This window comes from Prinia subflava, chromosome 3 (assembly GCF_021018805.1).
Source record: "Prinia subflava isolate CZ2003 ecotype Zambia chromosome 3, Cam_Psub_1.2, whole genome shotgun sequence".
Taxonomy (NCBI): domain Eukaryota; kingdom Metazoa; phylum Chordata; class Aves; order Passeriformes; family Cisticolidae; genus Prinia; species Prinia subflava.
Genome location: NC_086249.1, coordinates 906,684 through 933,255, shown reverse-complemented (window position 1 = coordinate 933,255; position 26,572 = coordinate 906,684). Strand labels below are relative to the sequence as shown.

Here is a 26,572-nt window from a genome sequence, read left to right as displayed (position 1 = left end):
AATCCCAAGATGAAAATGTTCCTTCTGATGGAGAGAAAAGGAAAAAGTAAGTCTAACCAGCTAAATTCACATGTTTACAGTATTTGATTTTATTCATTCATTTCCATTGTTTTATTTGGAAGTGTCTTTAAGCAATTTATGTAACACAATAGATACCAGCTGTAATCATTTTGGGCATGAGAATTATATAGGCTCAATCTTTGATGCTAATAGTCCAGCTACACTTAATAACTAATTAGCTTGGTTTATAACAAAACCAAACATCAAAACATAAGGACCCCTATGACAAGCATCAGGCTAAGGATAAGCCCCACCTGACTTCCAACATCTGCTCAATGGACAGCTACATGAAAAAGCTTGCACTAATTCCCAATAGACATAATTCATCTTATCCCAATCCCCTCTTTGGAGGCATTCCAGGTTTCTGCACTCTGAAAATATCTTTATTGCAGAGAGCTGAGAACAGCTTGCTCCAAAACCTGCCCAATGAATTCCTGCTGAGGCTTGTGACTCTGTACTAAGGTCCTGTTTAACTCAGAAGCCCCTCTTGCTGATTTGGAGGTCAAATCCGGACTATGAGTGCCAATGAGATCATGCTTATGAAGCAGAATGAGCCTGATGGCTTTGCACAGCTAATTTTTGAGTGTCATCCAGGTTTTTTTGTCCATACTAGACTTGGAAGAGCCTTTGGGATCAGTGCTGTGAAGGCAAGAAACTGTCCTCAAGTCCTTGCATCAGCAAATGCAGGGGTGGAATTGAACTGCTTAAACATCAGTACTACTTAAAATGCCCATGAGCGTCCCTTGGATGTTCCTCTTCCAGCCCTGCAGGGCAGAGAATTCTCTGAGGACAGCTCTGAAGTGCCTCAAATGGCACCAGATGCTTCACTGCAAACTTCTGAGAGGAGTCTTCCATCCAGTGGAGGAAAAGTTATGTGTGGGAGTCAGGACAAGCTAGGGAGTTTCATTGCTGTCGTAAATCAGGCCATTCTTTGCAGGTGTCATCTCAACAATTTTATGTCATACTCCAGAGCTGCTTCTCAAGCGTAGATGCACAGGTTGTTGCTTGCTGTCATCTCCCACTTCCCCAAAAAGCAGAGGTGCTTCCAGCTCACACCTCCCCACAGCTCACATGCTGCTGGCAGCAAGGAAGGAAGCACCTGCAGAGGTGAGCATTGAGGCGGGGTTTTAATCTGTCTGAGCCATATGAGGAGAGCAAAAAGTTTAGAAACAGACCAGGAGTTTAGAAAACAAAACAGTTTTCCTGCCTAAGCCTGACCCTGGTCAACATGTGCAGCACTTCGTAAAATTAATTGCATCTTGAGTGGAAAGTAGCTGCAGGTGGGGTGTGTTTTCAGTGTCTGCAGGCAGCAGAGAAAGTTTGGGATATCCCTGTGCACAATGGACCTCGCTGACCTGGGAATGTTTGAATGACACTGGCACAGGTTGTCTAGAGAAGCTGTGGCTGTCCCATCTCTAGAAGTGTTCAAGGCCAGGTTAGAGGGGGCTTGGAGCAACCTGGTCTAGTGGAAGGTTTCCCTGCCCATGGCAGGGGAGTGGAATGAGATGAGCTTTAAGGCCCCTTTCTACCCAAACCATGCTATGATTTGAAATATGCCTACCAGATGGTTTCCTTTGATGATGACACAGTTGCTGTTATTAATGGCTTTCATAATTTCAAAAAGACACAGATTACAGAATCTCATCTTAAATTTCATACTATTTTAGGATAATTTTAAACTTGAAATTTAGGCTGAGAAACAATGGAGAAGGATGCCTCTTAGAATAATGGATCTTAAATCCCTCTTTCCTCTGAAACACTGCATGAATTTTGAGAAAGCAGCCAATCCTCAAGGATGTTGAAATTATGCTGTCACACACACTAGATCTCCAGACAAGCACAGGATTGTGATCACCCAACTTTACCTTAATTTTTATACTTCCACCTTCTCTCCAGTTCATCATCATCACCACTGAGCAACGCTACAGACCTCATCCCAGACTGAGCAAATTAGAAAACCTGAAAGCAACATGGGTCTCTATTTTTAAAAGCCCATTTGTCAGCAGTTAACACTTACAGAGATCTATTGATAACTGGCATTTATGAGATTGGATTATCCAAGGTTTTCAGCGCTTTGGCCCTAATTCAGGAAAACACTTAGCCTTAACTGTGTGAGCCATCCCTGTTGCTGTGCCATGTGAGTGGGTAGACTTCACAGAGGGAGTCAGCCAATGACAATTTTTAGGTCTGAAGCTCGTCCTGACACAGGCAGCAGCACAAGAGTTCTGGCACTCTGTTATGGATCTGGGGGCTTTCTCCTGAGCTCTGTAGTCCTGGCAGCATGTCCCTTTATATCCCACCTCCTGCAGTTGTGCAGTTACATGATGCCCTCTTCTGCCTTGAAAGAAATTTCAAGCCAATGTGGTGCTGGTAAATACCTTGAAAAATTCCAATTAAAAGCACAAAAAAGAGAAAACTTTCCACACAGCCCAGAAAGGATCTTTAAAATTTAAGTTTCATTTAATTTACAATACAGACAAAATACTGTCCACTTATTCTCAACAAAAGAGGAAGTAAAAAAAAAAATCCACAATATATTCTATTGTTACTATTTTTTATTATTATTGTTGCTCACACAATTAGAAAACACAGCTAATGCTGCTTCCATGAACAGGGGGTAATTTGTGCTTTAGATGAATAAACCATAGGTCTGCTGAGATATTTAATCAAACTCTGTCTGACTGATGAAACTGGTCCTGAGAGGAAAACAAAACAAAACATGTTGTACATGTTAAAGTCATTAATCCCAGGTGGATTTTAAGTTTCCTGTTCTTTCTCCCCCTCTCCCAAATCTTGTTTTCTGCTCCATCTCCCTTGCAGAGGAGAAAGTCATGGTTGTGATAGCTCCTATCTGCTCCTGGGAACAAAACAATGGTGTTTCCCAAACCCCTGTCTGATGCAGGGAAAGACAAATCCTTTGTCATGGGGTGGAGGTCTAACAACACTTGATCTCAGGCTTGGATTTTCCTCTTGTTCCCCATATTCCCAAGTACCTCCAGAGCCTCCTTCCAGCACCTTCCCCAAAGCAGGTAGCCCAGAGCTGGGCAGGACAAGTCTATCTCACTTGGAGGATGATAATGGTTGTTTACAGGGATCTATTTTCTAGCAGGAAGGGGATGGTCCCTCAGGGACTCTTTTATCAATTTCCTGACAGAGACACTGCTAATTGTATTCAGATTTTTTCTTCTTCTTTCACTCCCCTTCCCCTCACCAAGGACTTTTCCAGCTGCATGTGAAATATTGTGGGCTGCCTGCTTTAGTATAATCAAGATACTTTCCATTTTTGTAGAATAAAATACACAATCAGATGGGAGTTTTTATAATGAATGGCATTTGCCTACCTTATGGAGAAACCTAAATGATATAAAACTGGGAGGGGTAAGAATGGGGGAATTAATCAAAAAATACAAAGCCAGCCAGATGTATACAGGTTCTAAAACATCAGATTTGAAAATAACATTAAGCCCAAACTGTTTCATTAAATCACAGATTTTTTTTCAAATTAATAAATACTACAAGGCATAATACTCTTCAGGATAGCTTGACTGTTTCCATCACAGCTAATAGTGTAAGGCTGTGGAATAATAGTGTTTGTGGGAATAAATCAGATGTATTTTGCCAGCCAGTGTAAATCAACAGTACTGTGTAGCATTACATGGAGCTGGGCCAAATTATATCAGCTATTGGGATGTGGTAAAACAGATTATAAGAAGGGAACTACAGCATCACCTGACAAAGACATTCACAGTAATTAAAGCCACTTTCTGCAGTAGCTGAAGGATCTCAGTGTTTCAGAGCAAAGTCTTGAAAACTGCGTGCTGAAGACCTGAAAAAGGGAAGGAGGGATGTATTTTCCTTGCAAAATCTGTTTTGTGAAAAATGTTCTCCCAAATATCTTTCACACGGCAGATACACAAAAAATTATAAAATCACAGAATGGTTTGGGTTGGAATAGACCTTGAAGATCATCCAGTTACAACCCCCTGCCATGGGCAGGGACACCTTCCTCTAGATTGCAAAAATAACTTGGACATTCTGGTTTGGATCCCTATTGTATCAATAATTGAAATTGAGAGATGTGGCACTTTTCTCTTCTGGCCTCTCTGCGCTTTGCTGCTGATGCAAGGAGTGAAGCATCAGAGACAGGTTGCAAGGAGAAAGGTGCACTATGAGTGGTTCTGCCATTATGGCCCTGTGTTATTGGTACTCTTTTTATTCCTAGTTCCTACTGAAAGGAAAGGAAAACTGAAAGCACTGTCTACTGCTCATAGAAAGACATTTTCTGAAAAAAAAAATTGGAAATGCCAGAGCATCCAGACAGAGATCATAGAATCACAGAATGGTTTGGGGTGGAAGAGATCTTAGAAGCTCATCTTGCTCCACCCCCTGCCATGGGCAGGGACACCTTCCACTAGACCCGGCTGCTCCAAGCCCCATCCAGCTTGACCTTGGACATTTCCAGGGATGGGGCAGCCACAGCTTCTCTGGCCAGTCTGTGCCAGGGCCTCACCAACCTCACAGGGAGAAATTTCTTCCTAACATCTAACCTAAACCTTCCCTATTTCAGCTTAAAGCCGTCAAACTGATGAGATGACCCCAGTTTGCTGGAGGAAGCAAGCCTGTGTAACAAGGGAGACTGCAGTTCATCAGACCATGCCCTGTGCATGACTCTCCCCTCAGGAGGGAACATCACCCTGGGCACACTGCTGATACACTGTGCAGCTGCTCCAGTGAAGAAAAGGGCCCTGAAATTTAGAAGTTATGGCAAAAGCAGTGTAACACTATTAATTCATAGACTAACAGCCTAAGACATGGGCTGGGGCCACACAGACTCTTTTTTCAAAGAAGCAAAGTTCAGATGGAGCCCATGATGGATTATCTAGAGAAGCCAGCAGGGATTTTGAACATGGATGCCCCAAACTGCAAAACTCCAAACAATTCAGCCACTTCAGTAACAGACATCTGTGGTATGAGATGACAAAGTGTGAGTTACCACCATAGCTCAAATTCTACTGTGGGTTTCTTTCTCACCTGATGGACCTGCAGATGCCTGATTGGTTTACTCACTTCTTTTAATTTCAGGGGATGATTTCTTCTGACAGGAGAAAGCCAATCAAGGATCACAGGTCTGACATGGGAGGAATGAAATGCAGCTGAAAACAGGAATGTATAGACCGTTTCTTCCTTTTTACTATTTTTTCACCAAGCAGAAAGACTCATGACATCAGCAAGGGAGCAAGAAAAAGAGTCATTACAGAATGGCATCAAAATGCTCAGATTTTTCTTTAGTCGGAACATCCATGCCTTGTTGGCTTCATTAGAAAATGGAAATAAAAATAAAATTCCTTAAAAGAATGAGAATAGGCCGTTTCTTTACATATCAAATTAAGCCAAATTCTGGCAATGGAGAGCAGTGGGATTTGTGCCACCAGCTTGTCTGCATGTCAGCCTAAAGACATCCACCACTCATCACACCACACCGCAGAAGTTTTAGTTCATCAGCTTTTATGGGGTGACAATAACACAAACCACTGACAAACTATGAAAGATCTTTTTTTGCCTGCTCATGACTGGGGGAGGGAAGGAGGCAAGGAGACCAAACCCATTACAGCAAAGCAAAGTAGCTGAAGAGAACAAAATACCTCTAATTTTGCTCTTATAGCACATGATGCTTTTCTCCTCCACCTCCCAAGGGCTGCTCACAGACATATCAGAAGCAGTTGCCCCCTAGGGAGTGGCTGAGTGGGGGAAAAAAGGGGATTAGGAGAGAGATTGTTGTGTTAGTGACATATTTCCCCCTAGGAAAGTGACACAGTCCCTCTACATTTGTGTAGGAGTGATTTTTTTGGGCTGTCCACAGCATTATGCATGGAGTTGGGGTGCCCAAGAATGATCTGAAAAACATCAGAAGCTCTGCTGTCTTCTTTTCCTGGAACAGCATCCTTCTCCAACATCACCTTTGATAATCAGTACACAGGGCTGGACAGCCAGTAAAAAAAAAAAAAAAAACAACTCCCTCAAAACCCCAAACCAACCAACCAACCAACAAAAAAAAAAAAAACCCAACAAAACCCACAAAAAACCAAAAACCAACAAAACAAAAGCCCCAAGCAAATCAGCAAACAAAACCAACCAACGAAAACAACAAACAACAACAAACAAAAACCAACAAAGCCAGTAAGGGAGCCTAGGCTATGTTAAAACCTCCAGCACAACAACTCCTCTCCAGGAACCAGAAGCCAACTACTCATGACATGAGAGATATGAACCATGGTTGTTGTTAAGCTCCTCAGGCACACTAGGAATTTTTACCAATGAGAGTGATCGCTGATGAAGAAAACCAAAACAGCAATGGTGACTCTTCCTTTCTCCAAGTGTTCTGTTTCATTGTCTTGACTCTATCTTGGCTAATTCTGCTCAAAATTAAGAGGCTGGGCAGGCAAGGAATAAAGAAACTTATCTTTCCTACACCAGTGAGTGCCTCAAACCATGCTCTTTTCCCATTCTTGGGAGGAAAATCAGAGTTGCTTTACAAGTAGAAGAGTGAAACAATATTCTAACATTTTGCTGTTGCATCAGTAAATTCAGCATTTATTTCATACTACTGTTAATGCTTGCTTATAATATAAGGATATATTTATGTAGGAAGTAATGTAGATGAAAGCATAAGATATAAATATTTCTGTATATGTGCATATAAAAGAAAATATGTACAGCCACAGGTAGTGGTTCTTTGCTGCATCAGGGCAGGGCCACGTGAAGGATTGGCATGTTCCCATTCCTTCCTGCTGGGAATAACTGCTGACTTCCATGGCTGTACTCCCTACAGCCAGGACCACTTCACTCACTGCAGTTTCCTGAGGTTGGACCATTAGTTTTGGGGGGGAAAAAGCCAGTGGGATATTTCCCCTAGGCCTTGATGGGTCAATGTGAAAGAATGTCAGTGACTAAGGGTATCACACCCAAAGGGCAAAGAGAGAGCAGGAGCTTGCATTTTTTTCTTTACTGTCCCACTGGACTTGGACTTCACTTTGTTATTTTATCCTAATGGCTCCACTACTGTCTTGTGGACAAGTCCCCCATAAAGTCCTTCTCAGCCTATCCTACTCTCCCTGCTTCCAAGGTTCCAGGGGATTTTTTTTCTGGCTGAATTTTGTCCAGCCTGGACAAATTAAGGACATATTTTCGTTCAGCAATAAGTTCAAAGTTGCAGACCTGTGAAAAAGAAAGATTAAAATTAGTTGTTCATTCCAGGGGATTGACCTGAAATCTTCACTTTTGTCACTCAGAGTGGATGATTCCCTGCTAAAAATTAAGTCTTTGGCAACAAAAGCAGTTATTGCTGAAAAGTTGTAGCATTTTCCCATCTGAGATGGTCCTAATGGAGACTCAGTACCTGTGCTAGAAGGCATAGGCAGGTGTGAGCCTTACTTACTGTCAAACAAATGTTGCTCTTTTTTCCCCCAAGGGAAAGTTTCTATATTTATTTCTCAGAATACTAAGGCACTGGATGGCTGGACATCATTGGCAACCATCGGAAAAATTTTGGAAGAAGATACCATCCCAAATGAGGTTTTGTCTTCTCAGAGAGTATTTTATTGGTGAGGGGAAACATTTGTGGGTTTGTCTCTTTGTGGGAGGTTTTTTACATTCTTATTTTTACTGGGATGATTGTTGCTTTTCCTCCTACCACCTCTCCTCAAGTCTGTGTCTTTACAAGATAAATGATGTCTACTCAAGGAAATGTTTTCTCTGAGTAGTGCTGGGGTGCCACTGCCGTCTCAGCTCGCAGGTGGGCAGAGGAGAGTTTTCATTTGCACACATATCTCTCGACAGTCCTCTCGCACTTTTTACAGGTCACGTAGCAGCACCAGTGATATTTGCAGTGGCAGCGCTCCACCACTCTGTCCATGTAGGGGTTGTAGCCTCTGCCACAGCACATCAGGTCACAGCTGTCACTGCCATTGGAAGTCTTGTTGCATTGTCTGGAAGAAGGAAAATGCTGTGAGCAAGTGCAAATTCCTGCAGGAATGCATTCCCAAACCACCGCCGTGTGATGTTGCTGGGCCTGACAGCTCTGAAGGCACTGGGTGAAGCCAGCACAGCGAGCACCCAGCCAGCAGCCCCCTGCCCCTGCCAGGGTGGCAGGGGAAGGCCCGGGCTGCAATCACACGACCTGCTGTGACACCCAAAACAACATTACACTCCTGTGCTGACTCTCAGTTTGGGCCTGGCAGCATCCAGAGTGCCTGTCGGCTCGGCCAGGCTGCCCCCACATGAGCAGACAAGCAAAGCTCTCGGGATGCCTGCACAACAAGAACTAATCATTCCAAACAATCTGTGTTCCCAGGCAGGTTTCAAAACTGTCTGAAAGGAGCTGGAAGAAGATGACACCCTGAAGAACAAACACTGGTATTTGTCTACCACTGCCTAACCTGAAAAGAGCAAAGGAGGAAGCCTACAGCCAGATAGTATTTGAACAGGCTCCATGCCAAGGATCCCAAGCTGAGAAAAATCCTGATCAGGCTGTTACAGCCACTATGCAGCACTGATCCTATCAGGGAAATCACAATCAATACTAGAAGGGCTGGACTGTGCACCTTTTTTCCTTTTGATTTTCTCCCAACACGGCATGAGCAGCTGGGCAGTTGGCCCCAAAACACCCCGAGTCCTGAGCCAGGAACAAGAAGTGTGTCAGGAGCACAGGGCAGGATGACAAGTCACCAAATATCACACAGACTTTCACTGCTTGTTTTGCATCTGCTTTTAATTAAAGCCAGACTCGATAGGATAAATCAGCTATCGTGTTGGGTCCCCTCATTTTGTCTGGTTGCCAGTGAATGGCTTGAGGTTTTCAGAAGCAACTCCGGAATTGAGGAATCTCTTTCATTGATCCATTGATTACCATTTCACATCTGTCCTCAAAAATCATCTATCCCATTTCCTAAAATACTCCAGTATTCACTGGACATGAAAGTGCACCAGGCATTGAATTTTGGATGAGATGAGCCATGTCCTAGAGACATCATTTTTCCACAGAGTGTAAACACAACCCAGGATGGAAGTGTTCATGTTTGGTCAGATGCTTGCACCTTTTTTGGTATGTACCCAACACCATGGGGCTGTGAACTTGATGGAGTTCTGAAAGTGCTATAAGAAAGGTGGTTTATTGAGTGGGGTAATTGCTGACATCTCTTCTAAATCTTATTCTGTGTGGCTATTTTGTGTCTAATTTGGACAGAAACATTCTAAGGCTGCTTTGGGGCAGGAAGAGGAGAGAGAAGCATAAGTTGGACCCTTGAGCTAAGCAACTGTTAGTAGATGAAAACAAATAGGTATTGCTCACAAGGTAATGCTTTAGGAGCAGTTACGGGATTAGTGAAGTGTTGAGATTTTGTTCTTGCTCTTCTTTAAGTTTTTCTGCCTCCTGTTCGTTATTCTGATCTGCATTCCTCTCCAGATTCAGTGTTTAAAGGCCCCCTCAACTCAGTCTCATTCTGGAGTGTATGTAAATATTTACAAACCTTTGAAAGCCTCCACTGAAGCTGAAGTGTGCAGCCACACTGAATATGTTTGCCTAACGCTGAACCAAAGGCCTTGTTAGTGCCCCTGTGAGCTGGGTCCCTCCACGAAAAACCTCCAAATGACTCCTCATAAATGTGTTAATAAATGCATTAAGTATTCAGAGCAAAGGTTCAAATATAGGTGTGCTGACATTAGAAGAGGGGAGGGTATTTGTCAACCTTACTCAGCTTTGCTAGTGGAGGGAAATGTTTCCTGGAGGTTCACCTAGGGAGGATGGGGAACCTGCAGTGTCCGAGTCCAGGACATCCCTCTGGTCACCCTGAAGGGTCTGAGGCCTGGGCAGGAGGGTTTGGAGACCAGACATGGGGGGTCTGGGATCTGTACAGGGGGTCAGCCAGCCTCACACAGAGCCCAGGAGGACACTGCTTCTGATCCCTGGCCATGGGAGTGAATGCCCACAGTGTATGAAGAATCACAAGCTGAGAGAATTCAAAATAAGTAGTAGTTAGTTTATCAGAGAGTGTAAATGTAGAATCTATGATTTTTAGTATGTGGGCTTGAAGAGGCAAGATGGAGGAATTGGGGAGTGGTCCTCTCCTCCTTGTTCTTGTTCTTTTCCCCCATTTTCTGCTGAGGTGGATCACAAGGATTGGTTTAGAGTAGAAATGACATGTTAAGATGGGTAGTAAGTATTGGTAAGATTTTGTAAATAAAAAGTATGTTATGGATGGTGGTTGGACCAGGGAGACTGTACATAAAGTCCAGGACCCTCTCATCCACCCAGTCTGCCACATGTCCTGCTCTGCTGGGGATGCCTTGCAGAACTGAGAAAGAACTACGAGATGATGAAAGAATAAAAAACTCTGGAAACATGGACTGGCAGACTCTGTCTTCTTTGGCTCTGGCACTGGACCTTTCAAGCAAGAAAAGCTTGAAAACCCTACATACCTCAGGGAACAGCAACCCCGAGGAGAATCTCAGGGAAGAGCTACCCTGAGACTGCAGAAGTGTGGTGAGGGATGTGCAGTGCATCCATGTCACTTCATGCTGGGAGCTCACTAAGATGGCCAGGAAAAGGAATATGGGTCCACTCTGACTCCAGCTCACCACTGAGGACATTTGCTCCCCAAACATACGAAGCACACAGCAGTGATATTTACCCCGTTCAAATAGAAAGCAAAACTCTTCTACCTGCTGTATTAGGACCTGGGATTCTCTCTTTCCCTCCATTCACTCCTGTGGTTTGCCAAAAAAACAAAATAAAAAAGCGGATCTAGTAGGAGATATGCCTTCCCATATACCTTCCCCATTGCCTACAGCCTGAAACAAAAAAAGGAAAAAAGAAAAATCTTATTAAACAAATCCTCAAATTTTTCTCAGTTTGGTGTCAGGAAATGGGGACATTCAGAATGGGTGGGTTGAATAGCCAAAACAAAGTTTTGACCCCTTCACAAATATATATGGGCTTCTAGAAAACTTTCCTGACAATGCCACTAAGCAGAGATTTTGTTTTCTGTTTTAAAGCATATGCCTGGATATGAATTTGATTCTTTTTTCATTAAACAGGATGAAGCAGGCAGTTTCTCAGTCTTCCCAGTGGGGGAAGACAAAGAACTCCAAAGACCAGAGTTTACCCACAGAAGCTGCCCTGAACACTGGCTTTCAGAGCCTACAGCTGTGATGTCACCAGGCTTCCCACTGATGGGTTAAGTTCAATCTCATTTGTTTTGGGCCTGGTCCAGCACAATTCCAGAAACTCAGAAAAATGCCCTTCTCCTGAGCCTTGGAGAAAAAACCATGAAGGCAGGCGATTGCATCGTAACACAACACTGTAACCCCTAGAAGCACTTGGAAGACTGTTGAGAAATTATGCTCCAGCTGTAATCCCAGCCAAAATTCTGGCTCAAGAACAGGCTTTCACATTGTCACAGTGCTTTTTTCTTCTTTAAGAAGGGAGAAGGTCAGCAGTGTTGGCTGGACAAATCCCACTCAATATGCCTGTCCAAAATCTCCTCTTTCTAGCCCTCATTTGCAGAAGCACTACAATATACCATACAGACTCATCATGGGGGTGGCTCCTCAGCAGAGGTTGTTAAGGACACCCCAGAACTTCTAAGAGTCTTCCCCTCGATAGAGAGGGGGGATTTTAATTTTAAAAGCTAGGGGGAGATCATAGAATTATTTTGGTTGGAAAAGACCTCTAAAGTTGATGAAGTCCAACTTAGCAATGTCACACAGCTTCATTGTGAATCCCTGTTTACTCTGCCCCATGAGCAGATAGAAGTACACATACTCTTTTGGTTGCACAGCTGGCACCTGGGATTCAAACTGAGGCCAACTCTGTGCTGTCACCCACGATTACAACATATGATGACAGGGACGAAATACCCACTGGAACCTCACTCCATCAGTCCTATTTATAAGGATTTTTTAATGAGGACATAAAAAAGTCATTTTGGGGCACAAACAACTGCCTTCTTGACCCAGTGCACCTCCCATGGATGAGGGAGGTGATGTTATAGGAGTAAAACACAAATCTGAGCACTTTCTGTAGTCCTTTTTCTCATACACTGCCATCACCTGTGCTGTTGCTTTAGGGATGATGGAAGGGATGTTCCTTCCTTAGCATCTCATCCCCTTGGCTGTGTGATTCCCTCAGCCTTTTCTGACCACAGAGAAACCATCTGCCTTCATGAACTCCAGCAGTCCCAAATCCCAGAACACTGTACTGCTCTGTAATATTTTTTTCTCTTTTAAATCACATTCCTTTTTATTTTCTTTGGTGCCCCTTGCTCTAGTAATGTCAAGTAATGCAGCAGGATATAAAAGAAAGAAAGACAACAATAATTCAAATCCCTCAGGATACATATAACAAAATGGACATTCCTAAAAATGCATCAAGGTCACAGCTTCATGTAAGATTTTGAGGGCAGAATCTTATCTACTTTTAAATTACATTCTCATCCACAAAGAATGACTGGAGACTGACACTAAACAACTGTATGAGAAAGAGTTATCCATAGCATATGTCAGTGAGGAGATGTCAAGAGATCCTGGAACTAGCCTGTATTTTTATTAATGAGGAGAGTAAGCTTAAAAATCTGGGGGTAATGCTAGGGAAGAAGGAGTTGAGGACATTTTGTGACAGTGGATTAAGGTGCAAAGTAAGCAACACACTTTGAGAAAGAGCCAGTGAAATGTGGGAATGTTCCCAGGGGAGCCAGAGGAGCAGTTCAGAAAGTAGAAAACAATGAAGGAACTGATTTAGAGAAGTATGTTAAAAGGGGTGTCTTTTAACCTCTGTGAAAGATTATTGCAATAAGGAGAAAGAAAAAATGATCTTTATATGCCAAGGAAAGAGGACAAAAAATGTTAGTTTTATTTTAGATTATGTTTAGTTTAAATTTCCATTAAGAAAAGCCCAACACTGAGGATAGTAAAACCCTGGAACAGGTTGTTTAGGGAAACTGCTTCTAAGAGCAGAGAAATGTCTTCAGTAACAGCCTAGGTGGTGACTCCTGAAAAAAACAAGGTCCGTGGAAAATCATTCCCAGACACAATTTTCCCTAACTCAAATGTCATTTGGTTGCAGAGGTACTAGATATGTTCAAGACAGCTAGATTCATTATCCATTGCAATTTTACTGTGTGAAATTATTCTTTTCACCAAAAAAAATTATTATTCACAAACCTGTTCAGGAAAATTTATGATCAAATTCAGGTCTCTCAAAGTAGAAAGAATTCAATCTTTCCCAAACATTAACTAAGATGAAAAAAAAGCACAGCTGGCCTAATTACTGAAATGGGCACCAGATGCAAGCATGTTGCCCTGGGAAAGAAGTAGCAACACCTAAAAAAGGTGGGAGGAACAGAAAGTGAATGTTTTTCTGACTTTCATAAAATCATAGAATGGGTTGGAAGCAACCTTTAAAGGCCATCTAGTCCACCTGCCCTCCTGCTATGTACAAGGACATCTTTTGTTAGAGCAGGTTTCCTCCATTTCTTCTGGGACGCTCACAAAAGCATTATTTGCTATTTCTTATTCAGAATTTATCGGATCTCATCAAATAAAGGGCAGCACATCTGATAACTGTTCCAAAAACAACCATCATTGAACACATTATAACTTACTCGAAGCTCATCTTATCCTGTGCCCTCACTACCAGAAAATAAAAGAAGCTGTAACAAAAAACAAGCATCAAATGCTGTTGTCCACCCATAACTACTACTCTTCCCCAGCTACATATGAGTGCTTCTGCTAAAAAATTTCATTGCCTACATAAACAAAGAATCACAGAGTGGTTTGGGTTGGAAGGGAACCTTGGAGATCATAGGATCATAGAATAGAATCATTAAGGCCAGGAATAACCTCCACGATCATAAAGTCCAACCGTCGACTCAATATCACCAAGTCCACTAAACCATATCACAAAGTGCCATTTCACTCATTTTTTAAACAGTTCCAGGGCTGGTGACTTCCCTGGGCACCCTGTTTCAATGCTTAATGGATCTGTCACTGAAGAAAATATTTTAATCTCGAACCTGAACCTCCCTCAGAACAACTTGAAGCCATTTCCTTTTGTCCTATCACTGGTTTCCTGGGAGAAGAGACCAACCACCTATTACAATCTCCTTTCAGGAAGTTGAAGAGTGTGATAAGGTCTCCCCTGAGCCTCCTCTTCTTCAGACTCAACAACGTCAGTACTCTCAGTCATTCCTCATAGGACTTATATTCCAGATCCCTCAAACAGCCCTTCTCTGGACACACTCCAGCACCTCAATGTCTGCCTTGGAGTTAGGGAAACACAGCACTCCAGGTGCAGCCTCACCAGTGCTCAGTACAGGGGGACAATGTAGTCCAAGATCAGCCTGTTCCAACCCCCATGCCATGAGCAGGGACACTTTCCACTGCTTGTCCCAAGCCCCATCTAGAATGGCCTGGAACACTTCCAAGGACAAGGCAGCCACACTTCTTTAAACAACCTATTCCAGTGAACACCCTCACAGGGAAGAATTTCTTCCCAATATTCCATCTAACCGTGTTTCCTAGCAGTAGGAAGTCATTCCCCCTTGTCCTGTCACTCCAGGCATTTGTCCAAAGTCCCTCTCCAGCTCTCTTGGAGCCCCTCTAGGCACTGGAAGGGACTTTAAGGTCTCCAGAGCCTTCTCTTCCACAGGCTCCACACTATCACACAATACAAAGCATATTTTTGCGGATAGCAGGAAAGAAGTGATATCAAGGGCTGCCACTGAACACTGAAAACTGAGCAGCAGAGGCATGTTCAGCCAACTTCATGTATGTTCATATCCAAGAAACCATACCAGCCTAAGACATTTGTGACTATCTTTTATATTGCAGTAAAGAAAGGATCTGTGAGCAAGGAGCAGCCACCAGAGAGTGGCCCCATTCCTTGCCACAGTGAGACAGCTGAGGAGTGGTGGCTGATCAGCCCAGCCAAGCTGCAGCACATTGCAGCCTGATTGCTGCTGCCTAAGAGAGCTCCTTCCCACATTCGGCTTGATTCCAAGACTGCCCTGGGAAAGATCAGTAATAAACAGCTCTGTTATCTCTGCAAGGCTTCATGCATGGCAGAATTTCCCTTTCATTGGATGCATTAAGGAGTCTTAAACAGCCTTTGAAACACGATACATTGCACTCCACTTATAAGGAAGATTCATATTTTTGCTTCTTTTCTCACAAAAGAGATCTCAATTTTGTAATCTGCCATTATTTTTCATTTATTCAAAGCTGGTAGTGATTTTTTTAGGCAGGAGCAACTGAACTACTTTGTTAAAAGACGAAAAAGTGCTTTTGTCCAAGAAATCTCTGAGAATGGGAGCGTTTACATTTTTTCCCCAGTAATTGATTTGTTGTGTTGAAAATTTTACTTGCAGCTTCACACGTCGCTTCTTTAGCCTTTTTTAATTGGTTATGAAAGTGTGACAGTGGTGTATAAGCACACAGAGTTTGGCTGGAGTCAGTGTGGCAGTAAGTCTTGTTTGCAGGAGATTGGGGTACCTGTTGCAAAAATCAGCTCGTTAATCAGCTTTTCAGCACTTCAAAGCGGCATCAAACCTCAGGTCTGAGTTTAGTTCCCTGACTTTGAAATCTGGATATTCCCTGAGCACGTGGAGGCATGCAGATTTCCAAACCATTTCTAAATCTCAGCAAGCTAAGAAAGTCCAAAGTGTCTTAGAAAATGTTTCATGCTTGTTCTGAAGAAGGCTTTGAAATCCTTTGAGGAAAGACTCTAAAAGGCTTTTAATTAACTGGGGGGCTCATTTTCTGAGTGGATTTTCATATGGTTCATCTACAAAGTAATTCCTTTTCCTGCCTGAAAAGCACACAATGAGTCTACATAATATGATCCCTCACATCAGAAGGATCACCAATTAGATTATCCCTTCCATCCACCTGGCAGTGCAGGATTGTTTCCTGTAGCATACAGCGAAATCCAACATATCCAAGGTGTTTCAACTTTACCATCAACCTCTGTCCTGTTTCCAACATGCTATGAGCAAGAACCAGACCTTGGGGAGAGGGAGGAGGAGAAGGACTTTCCCTGGATATGCTGCAAAACTGCTCATTTTTTTGCCACAAAAAAATGCATCAATATGAATATTTTAATCGAGGAACAGGAAAAGGCTGTGTTAATGGCATATTCCTCCCTCTGAATCCCTTCGGAGGCAGAAACCAGGGCTGGAGAATACTGGAGATGCCCAGATCAAAGTCTCCTGCACTGTGGACATAGGGGATTGCACTGTAACAGCCCAGGCATGGACTGACCTCTGCAGCCAGCAGGAAGGAAATGGGAAGGTGGTTGAAGAGAGAGTAGAGAGATGAGAGATTGCAACAAAAAAACCCCCACCCTTTTTGACTTCACTGGCTTTACTAGCCTTAAAAACTAGACTACTTGGAAATAGAGGGATCTATCACCAGAAAATTTTGATGAAGATAAAATATTCAAATGCCTCCAAGACATGACTCATTAAATAAAAACATGTTTGAGCTATTCCCATGTGAGCATTTTACATCTTTCTGGAGTAAGCCTGAACCACATTTTGCCATGCCCTCTCTCTAACAGCATTCCTTTTGTACTCCTTCTACCTTATCCCTGTCACTAGGCATTATCTCTACAGCTCTGCGGCAGGCTGGAACAGAGCCACCCCATTTAAAATGCATTTAGGCACCCTCTTCATGAAAGAAAAATTGCAAAGAGAAAAAGGCATGCATGGGAAGAGGAGATTAGGGAAGGTCCCCTCCCTTTCCCTGCTCCCCCCAGGAGGCATGGACCAATCTTCATCCACACCGTGTATTTTACATTTATTTCCTCTAATAATTTACTCCAGGAAAGGAGTTGCTATGGCTTGTATTACACATGCCAATTTGGAGACACCAGGCATCTTCTCAGGAGGCTGCAGATGGACTGTAATGAAAACAAGCCCAGCTACACATGACCTTAAAACTTGGCCTGAGTGATGCCTGAAGCTCAGCACAGGACTCTCACCCCCTCCTCCCCTCCCATGGCCAGCACCATCTTCCGTATCTGAGAATGAGGAGTATTTTTTGACAAGTTCCTTTTGAAAGTCATCCCCTCCTGCCTTAATATCTTGGTCTTCTAAATCCTCACTCAATCTCACTTCCTGTGGACCCTTGGCTGGCAGGTTCACAGTCATGGCTGTTGTCCAGCTCAGGATAAATGGACGCCTGCAACACACATTTTCCTTTCCTCAGAAGGAAAAAAAAATCATTCAGGACCTTGACATATTTTTCATCCCTAGATGGGATAAAAAGTTGAAATCTACTGTAAATTAAGATTAGATGAAGAAGTCACACCTCCCTGTCCCTAGAAAGGATTTCAGCTCATGGATAATGTTTTACTTGGCAAATCTGTAATGAATTCAACTTTGTTTTGACACAACCTGTTCATTTAAGGCAATTCCTATAAAACTAATTTCCAAATAATCTTCACCAAATTTTTTTCCTCGCAAAACAGAAAGGCACAACAAAGAGCTCTTTTCCAAGACACAAGTATGTCAAAATCCATACAAATCCACAAAAACTTCACTTCCACTCAGATGACATTTTCCTTCAGAAACCAGTTTCAATACATGCTTTTCCCATGCTATTCTCAGCGACTCATAAACATCTTCACTTGATAATTAATGCTCCACTGCTGAACTGGGGATAAAGGTCAGCCTGGTGTTCCCACCACAGAGCTGTCAGCTAAGTGCTGTTGTAGAGCAGTCCAGCCATTGATGTCAGAGGATATAGGACATTAACTGTCATAAAACATCAGGGGACAAGAAAGACAGTCTTTTCTCACTCAGCTGTCTTATCTGCTGATCAGCTCCACCAGTTAAATGCTGATGCAGAATCACAGAATCATTTAGGCTGTCAAAACCCTCTAAAATCACCAAGTCCACAGCACTGCCAAACCCACCACTAACACATGCCTCTAGCTGCCACATCCCCACATGCATATATTGTTTATCTTGTCTGCATTTGGGTCATTTCATTTCAGCAAAATGAAATGATCCTATTGAACCATAATGGTCCAAATACCACTACATCCACCGCATTAAAAGGAAGGCAACCCAAAAAAGGCCAGGTACATACTCCTTGGCACTTGCCTGAAATAACAGAAAGAGCAAAGATGAATTATGAGAACTATCTAAAGAAAGACAGGAAGATAGCAAATAAAGAGAGAGACGTTGAAATCCAGCCATTGCAGCCACCTAACAAAAATTAGGAACATACTGGAAACACACACATTTTTGGCTGTTGATGGGTCAGCTCTAGAGAGATCAGATGGGTCTGCCCACCTAGAGATGCTCAGATTGTTGAAATGTTGAATTAGTTTGTCTTGGAGGAAATTAAACAGATGGTGAGAAGAGAAAGGCATGTCTGTTGCCTGTGAAAGGGGACAGTATGCTGCCCAGTGGAGGCTGGGCTTGACCATAATTATCCCATATGCCTAATACTAATGCAATAAAGAAATTCCTCTGCAGAGTCATAAGCAATACAAACACACCTGGACCTTTAATATGCAGTAGAAGAAGAAAAAAAATCTTTGTAGTTTGGGGTTTTTTTGAAGGCAACCTAGGAATGCTGGTTCTAACTGGGTTCACATTTGCCTGCTTAGGGGAGCCTTAGAGTAACAGCTCTTCTAATCAGCAGTGACTGCAAGAAATGACAGACTCAACACAGTATAAAGCAGCTGCTTGATCCTTACAAGTTCCTGTGGAGGTGAGCTACCTGGGGAATTTTGAAATGTATCTTATGCCTGACTGTGTAATGGAAAATGTGTCAGCAAGCCCTGTCTTGGCTACAGCCATCATTAACAGGGTTGGCATTGGTAAACCATATTGTGTGTTAAGAGATGTGCTTTACCTGCACATGTATGCCATCTCTTCCATTGCCCCTTATTTCATACATGTTCCCCTCTTGCCCTTTCCTCTTTGGGGTCAGAGTACAGTGAGCACCCACTGCAGAAGTCCTCACCTGTCCTGGGTCCCATGTGACCCCACTTTCTCATTCTTCATGCAGAAATCGGGTGAGCTCTGCAGGTAAATCAGCTCTGTCTCCTTAACTGGCCTGATATCAATATCCTTTGGCACGAGGTATTTGCGTGTGCCCATGGGCCGGTGAACAACCTTGGTGGCAGACAAATACTTGGTTTTGAGGTCCAGTGCAATGTCTCGCAGTTCTTGAAGGCCTTTCCAACAGGTCTTGATAGAGCATGACCCAGAAACTCCATGGCACTTGCATTTCATTTCAAGAGAGGCTTTCAAGACCTGCAAAAAGGAATGCAGGAGTTAGGAAATGCAACCAAACATCCCACAGTCTTGCTAAATGAAGGTACTTCCTTACAGGAACTGCTATAGAAAAGTACTGCTGTTCTCATTTCTGCACAGGCAGCCTAGAGTAGCTACTTTGCAAAGCGAATGAGATCCTACAGCTCTTTGATGATCTCTGTCAGTCCAGGACTACTTTTATAAGGGCTCCTTTGCAGCCAGAAGACAGAAGAGTATTTTGAATTTTGATCAAATATTTATATTGAGCTGCATTTCCACCCTCTAAATTCCTAAGGAGAGGAATGTCAAAGCATTCCATAGATTGATAATTAACATCAATTAATTTTGGTAAGAAAGATGTCATGTCTTTGTTGAATTCAGTGCACTCTCTCCCTCCCTTTCTGCTGGTCATAGGGCTAAAACAGCCTTTTACTTTGATTCTGCACTATTCACATTTCAGTGGGACATGGCAGGTTGCTGCCAGGAAGGGCTGAATGCACCAGCCATGGCAACGCCATGTCCCAAACAAAAATTTGCCCTTTGCAATTGAAACAAAAACTCAAGACATTACAAAAATAAAATATTTAAAAAAAAAAAGGCAAAAAAAAACAACCCAAAAACAACCCAAAAAACCCCAAAGAAAACCATCAGCAAACCAAACCCCAAGCAAACAAACTGAATACTGTGGGAATAGTAGCAAAAAAAGAGCCAGGAAGGGAAACTTCAGCGTGGGTGTGCTCTGCAAAGGTGGACTCAGCCTCTAGCTACACAGCAAGCTCCCAAGGAGCTCAGCCTGCTCCAAGTCTGTCTGCACAGGCATTCCTGGAAGGACAAAGCTGTGCAGTAGGAGCAGTCTATGGAACCACTGGAGCTCCAGAGATGGGTGCAGGGGTCAGTTTTATAGCCCACCCCTTCCCCCAATCCATTTCTTCAGCTACATGGAGGGCTGCTATAGGGATTTGCACATCAGTGCACACCAGGCACTACACATGGTAAATATTATCCCTCCACTGGATTCAAGCTGTTAAAAGCAGCTTGTGCCAGATATGAGAATAATCACTAGCATAGCAGTTTAAAAGAAAAAAAAAATCCTCCCTCCTGGCTGCAGGGATGGCTGGAGGCAACTGCTGCTGCATACATCTGGCAGATGATAATCCTCCACATTTACACAGCACTTCACCCACACAATGCCCTTGGCAGAGCACAATGGGACCCATCCCCACCACACCTCCTGGGGCAGGCAAGCCAGAGCCAACCTTGGCTGTGCAACAGGTGGCAATGAGGCATCCCACTCATGGTTAAACAGGGCTGATAATGGCATTTGGGTCTTCCTGAGTCACAGGATGAGCTATACAGCCACTGTTTTCAGCAGGCCGAAGGAGTTAGAGGAATCTGGGAGAAATGTGCCCCTTTCGCTAGCTGACAGAGACACTGAACCTCACCAAGTGACCAATGCTACAGATGATTGTAGAAGTACAATAACTCTTGTGGATTTGTTACCTGTCTCCCTACTTCACTGTTGTGCAGATGCATCAGTTTATTGGCTTGTGATCCTGATTTTTTCATCTTCATGGGAGCATCTGAAAATTTGGACCCCATGATAAGACCATAGTTGAGGTTGTCTGCACATCCTCCCCATCGATACCCAGGTCCAGGTGTCTCACCTGGGATGGGACCACAGGAACAGCCAGGGAGGTCCCCGGTGGTGCAGGCTCTGGCAATGGTGTGGCTGATGGCAGCAGCAGAGAGGGCATACACAAATGCTGACTCCCTTGTGCCTGAAAGAGACAAGAACTCCATCTCAGCCTCCTGGGCCAGATAAATGTTCCCCAAAAAGAGACTCGCACAGTCTGTGTCCCACAGAGCAGCCAGCACACCCGCTCTACTGCAGCTGAGATGTCCCATGGCACCACTAGTTTGGAGCACATCTCCTAAGTGAACTCTTCAACATAAGACAACATCCCAGCAGGGCAAGGAGTCACACGGATTTAGGCATCTTGTTCATTGCGGTGTGATTTGGTCTTGGAGCACATGGATAAGCCCTTCCATGGCCTCTCCTGCCTCCTCTTGCTCCTGTGCTCATCCCATGACTCCCAGTGGGGTGAGTAGACCAGAATGGTGGTCTGTCTTGTAAGAGTTGTGGTAGACCAGGTCTTGGACCCAAGAGCCTCTGGCACTGTAATGATGAGTGTGGTCTCAGAGAACAGGACAATCAGGCTTTGTGGTCCCTCCAAGGCCTCCCAGGAGCAAGACCCTTCCTATCTCCAGCACACACACACACACACACACAAAGGCTCAGCTGGGATTCCAATCCCAACGGAGCCAGCAGTGCTGTTTACCTCTCTCTAAGTCCAGCAGGTAGTTAGGAGCCAGCTCTATTGAAGAGCAGTTCCACCGCATGTCTGAAAAGGTTTTCCGGCAGGTCTTTATCACTTCCTGAGCTGCCTGAATGATGGTCTGCATTAGCTCCAGGTTGCTGCGGCACAGCTGCACCTGAGAAACCACCAAACCTTCAAGCTGCTTGCAGTGCTGGGTTTGATTCAGAGCCAAAGCCAAAGGAGTCTTGGACAGAGCTCTGAGGAGACAAGCACATGCAAAAAAGCATTAAAACACATTCTAGTTGCCTATGCTTACCTGACTTAAAGCTTTCTGTAAATAGGTGTCTAGAAAAAGCTAGTGAGAAAGATGAGCAGCTATAAAGAGTGATTTATCTCATTTAAGTAGGCACTGAGGAAGGTGGGAAGAAACACTTTAGCAGGGTGCAATCCTCTCTATTACTGAGGGGAGTCTGCACAAAGCTCCAGGGGTGTATGTTGAGTCAACTGGATGTGCAAATCCTATGGGGAAGGTTGTTTGCTGAAGAATGAAGAGCACCTCCCAAGAGAGTGAAAAATGACCCATCATTTCCATGACAAAATAAATCTGGATCCTCCAAGACTGTAGCATTTGGGAAAAAAAAACAACGTTGGTGTTATCAGTATTTTGCATTCAGCATCTGTCTCACACATTCTCAAAGAATTATGCTAAATGTCATGTAATTAATTATGGAGAAAATCCCCTGCAAAGCCTAGGGAAAAATCACCAAATTTGCAAAACATATGCTTTTGCTTAGAGTTAATGCCAAGGGCCTCCACTGATTCAATCACTGCTGCACATAGATAAGTCTGTTTCTCTAGTCTCCAAAAACCATAGTGCAAAAGCTCAGTGGGAGTATGTGCAGAGAGAGTGCCACAGAGTCAAATCTTAGAAGGGATCCATGAACACCAGCACATATGTTATCACAGAAGAAAAGAACAGTATCCCACGGTGGTGGTTATTCTACTGTCCAATTGCCAAGTTTTCCAGGTTAAAAAAAGAATACTGACATGCATCTTACAGGGCTGTACTCCTCTTCCCTGAGCACCAGCAACAATCAGCAGAAGCCTGGGGTGTAACTCTCTTTGTATCTTTATGGATTTATTAGGGTAGTCATAAAAGTTATTCATTCCCATAAAACAACTTTTCTAGCTGGCTGCAGCAATAACCTGATGGCATCTGATCCTGGCAACACAATTTTACCACATATTTCCTTCTCTCCTTGTTAAATGTGTTGGCGTTCAGATTCATCCCAAGATATCTTGGTTAGTTTGGCTTATTAGCAAAGACATTTTGGGGTGCATTTCACTTTATAACATCCACATTCTTCAGAAGTTAAATGAGATGGAAACAGAGCTAAAGTTGAGCTCTAACCAAAACTGGAGGTATTAAATCCTTGCTGGGGATGAATAGGTCTGCACTGACAAATTCCCATGTGACTGGAGTTTGGCATTTCTGGCACTAGATAATCAGTGGTAAACTTGGAAGGGAAACCACCACTCTGCTAGCTATATAAATATATACTTCATACACATATTTAAGAAGTCCATTAAACATACTGCAAGCAGAAGCCATCGCCAGTGAATTTCAAGGGAAAGGAAAAAGTGGTGAGCTTGGCAGTATTAAGTTATTGGTTGGACTCAATGATCATAGAGGTCTTTTCCAACGTAAATGATTCTATGATTTAATCATCAGAAATTCTGGCCTTCGGTTCTTCTTGGTCCATACACACTGGTGTTCATGTAATGTTCCCTGTTTGGAGAGGGGCCCCTCCAGAAGGCAACTCATCCTGCCTTAGATGTGAACCTGAGCTGGTGGAGAAAAAAAACCTGTTGATGATGTAGGGGTGTTCAGTTATCTCAGAGAAATCACGTCCTTGAAGGACATGAGTCTCTGAATAATATGACTGTCACCTGATTGCAGACCTCTATAGTGTGGACCTCACAGTAATCCTTCAGGATCCTTCTTTAGCTCATGGAAAACAAAAAGCCAAGTCTAAGAAGTAGTTGGCCTTTTGTGTTTTTGAGACCTATGTGAAGGTACTATCACGACTTAGAAGTGCTCATTTTCTGTTCTGTGTAGGAAACCCAGACACCAAGCAGGGACACAGACATCTGAATGGTATAAGCACAGAGCTGAATGAGGTATGTCCAACCCCTAGCACTTGACACAAGGAATCTGTGAAAACTTATCCAGAAAGCCTATCAGCAACTCCCAGGAGTGAGCTGAAACACAGATCAGGCAAGAGGCCACAGCAGCTCATCAGCAATAGAGTATAAATGATAAATACTCCAGCACAGCATGTCCCAGCAGCAAGGGAAGCAGGCAGGGTGTGGCAGGAACAGTGAGAGAACTTTACAGCCTGAGCTTCAGGCAAATGAGGAACATTCCAAGTCTCTGAGAGAGGCCGTATGATGAGGCAGCACCTCAGTCTTCTAATCAAACGTGTTGGGTGTTTGGAATGTTGGAATGTTTTAGCTGGCTCTCCAGAAGGATGCATACATCTCCTAGGTCCTACACCACATTTTCTGATGCTTTATACAGGCCTTCCTCTTTAAAGGACCTGAAAGGCTGCATTGAGGTACCTCTGTCTCACTGTTACAAGTCACAAATAACCACCTACAGGTGGGGATGAATGCTGAACTCAGACTGAAATTCATCCTCAGTGTGAAAAAACAGAATGTGATGCCATGAGACTGTATTATTACAGATGGTCTGAAGTAATCACCATTAAAGAAGCCAGTTTATAATGCAACAAGAAAACCCTTTGCTTCATGGAAGAGGGAAAATACCTTCCCATTGGTGAGAGGTCAGTAAATGGCAGCAATGGCTGTTTCTCATAGAATGAGCTGAGCTCCAGGAAGGCTACCCAGAGTAAAACTGCAGGATGCAGGAAGGTGTTTTCTGAGCATCTCCCAGGCCTGAACTTCATGTCTTTGCTTATGAGAACCTATAATTGGAAACATCTCCAAGTGTCAGGAGGAAAAATTAAAAGGTAATGGAGATGGAAAACTCAGTTACTGTAGTCACTTGCTAAGACTGAAAAGTGCATTTACAAATACAGATCAGGAATGTGAGAGGCCTATTAGGTCATCTAGTCCATGCCCTGACAACCTAGGTTTGCCCAGTCTCTGTCCTACATTTAGGAATATCTTGTCCACTCCACGTCACTCTAAACCCTCCCTGTGGAAATGTACCACCCCTTCCTGCTTCCTAAATTCTGGCAGCACGAGGGGATGGATACCCACTGCCTGCAATGACATTATCAGGAAAGAATGTCCGTTTGTGGAAAGAAAAGCTCCCCCCAGGAGAGGCTGGTCCATGGTAGGATTTGATGGTGGGTCACTGGCCTATCTTCACCCAGTTACCACTGTTCACCAGCACTGGGAGGAAAACTGGAGCCAATGGGGCATAGCCAGCCTGAAAATCCAGCTCTCGATGGGCATGAGTAGAAGAACATCCTTCATTCCTCAACCTGGGAAAAAAAAATCCCTGACAAACATCTTGCTGTGAACTCACACGCTTCATCTGAAAAGGGGATTTTACCTGCTTTCACCCTGGAAATGCTGTTTTTCACTGTTTCCTCCTGATAACATTGTGCTCTTCTCATTTAATTCTCCTGCCCCATCCTTCAGTCTCCAGACAACCAAGGGGTAGTTGTTTCAGGGTTTTTTTAAATATACATATTCAATCCATCCCTTTAAGTAAACAAGGCCTAAACCAAACATCTCCTGATCTATATATAACACAGCAGTTCTTTCAATTGAAGCTCTGGATACTGACAGAAAACTATGAACATAATTACAGAGGAAATATGCATAGATGGATCATGACATTCGTTTACTCTGTTCATTATCTCAGGCAGTTATTAAATTCATTTGAAAACATTAATGCTGTGTAGTGTTAGGCCCTTTGAGAGGTATGGGCCCATTCCTACATGTCTGGGCCCCATGAGAGGACTATTCATAGGAACTGCAGTTTGGGAAGAAGCACCTTCAGATCTCAGCAGATATCAATGAAAGTCATACATTATTTGGTTTACAAGGTACCCTGTGAGTAGGACACTGCTCCTGGTCAAGTCAAAGGGAGAAAAACTCCTTTGATTGAGCAGCAAAGCATTGGTGTCCTTTAAAACACTCTTGAAGGATGGAAGAATCTTCTCTCTGGAGGCATTTGCCCACACTCCCTTGTGTGACATGATCTGAGAAAGTCTCACAAAGGGTCTGCTGGTGAAACCATGAACTTCTACTCCAAATTACCAGCTTTGCTTTCTGAAAAGGTATTCTTCTTAATGCCTATTCCTAAACCCCTTAATCTTGCAGGGATGTGGGTGACACAAGAAGATTTAGACAAAATTACATGGCTGTGGAGAGTGAAGTGTGTGGTAAACGTTAACAGATGCAGAGATTGAGGGTTCGTTTTGTATTTGATCTCATTGAAGGTTTTTAATCTTCAGGAGCCTCATTTTCTCAGGTTTTCATCTGGGAAAGGCTTGCAGGGATGTTACAATGACCTTGATAATCTCCTGGTAGCCAGAGGCAGCCCATGCCCCTGCCACCCTGCCCTGCATCCGTTCCAGCCTGCAGACCACAAGTCCTGGGAAAGGCAACGCATCCCCTGGTAAATGCTTCCCCTGGTTCTGCAAGGGTTTTCAGAGAAGAGGGATTTATGTGGCTAAAAAAAAAAAAAAAAAAAAAAAAAAAGAAGAGGAAGAGGGAGAGAAGTGTGTGTGGGGGGGAAACCAACCCTGAACTAAAAGCTTAAAATAAGAGCTGTTTTCAGATATAGTGCCAAATTCAGTGCTGGCAGTAGTGGGCACAAGGCTGTTGACTTCA

The 26,572-nt window shown here is 43.5% G+C and overlaps 1 protein-coding gene across 4 annotated transcripts in view; it reads right to left on the bottom strand.

Moving 5' to 3' along the window:
* Window positions 1–1,721: 1,721 nt before the first annotated feature.
* The window catches only part of WNT11 (Wnt family member 11), a 34,579-nt gene continuing 9,728 nt past the window's right edge, over window positions 1,722–26,572 (bottom strand). For 2 of the 4 annotated variants that reach the window (XM_063393715.1, XM_063393716.1), the window contains exons 3-6: window positions 21,722–21,957; window positions 20,883–21,160; window positions 19,090–19,382; window positions 1,723–8,045 (exon numbers count right to left, since the gene is read on the bottom strand). In XM_063393715.1, the coding sequence (XP_063249785.1) occupies window positions 7,871–8,045; window positions 19,090–19,382; window positions 20,883–21,160; window positions 21,722–21,957 (982 nt within the window). In that variant the 3' untranslated portion in view covers window positions 1,723–7,870. Of the gene's footprint in view, window positions 8,046–19,089; window positions 19,383–20,882; window positions 21,161–21,721; window positions 21,958–26,572 lie in introns of all 4 variants that reach the window. The other 2 variants (XM_063393718.1, XM_063393719.1) reach the window with 2 other exon arrangements.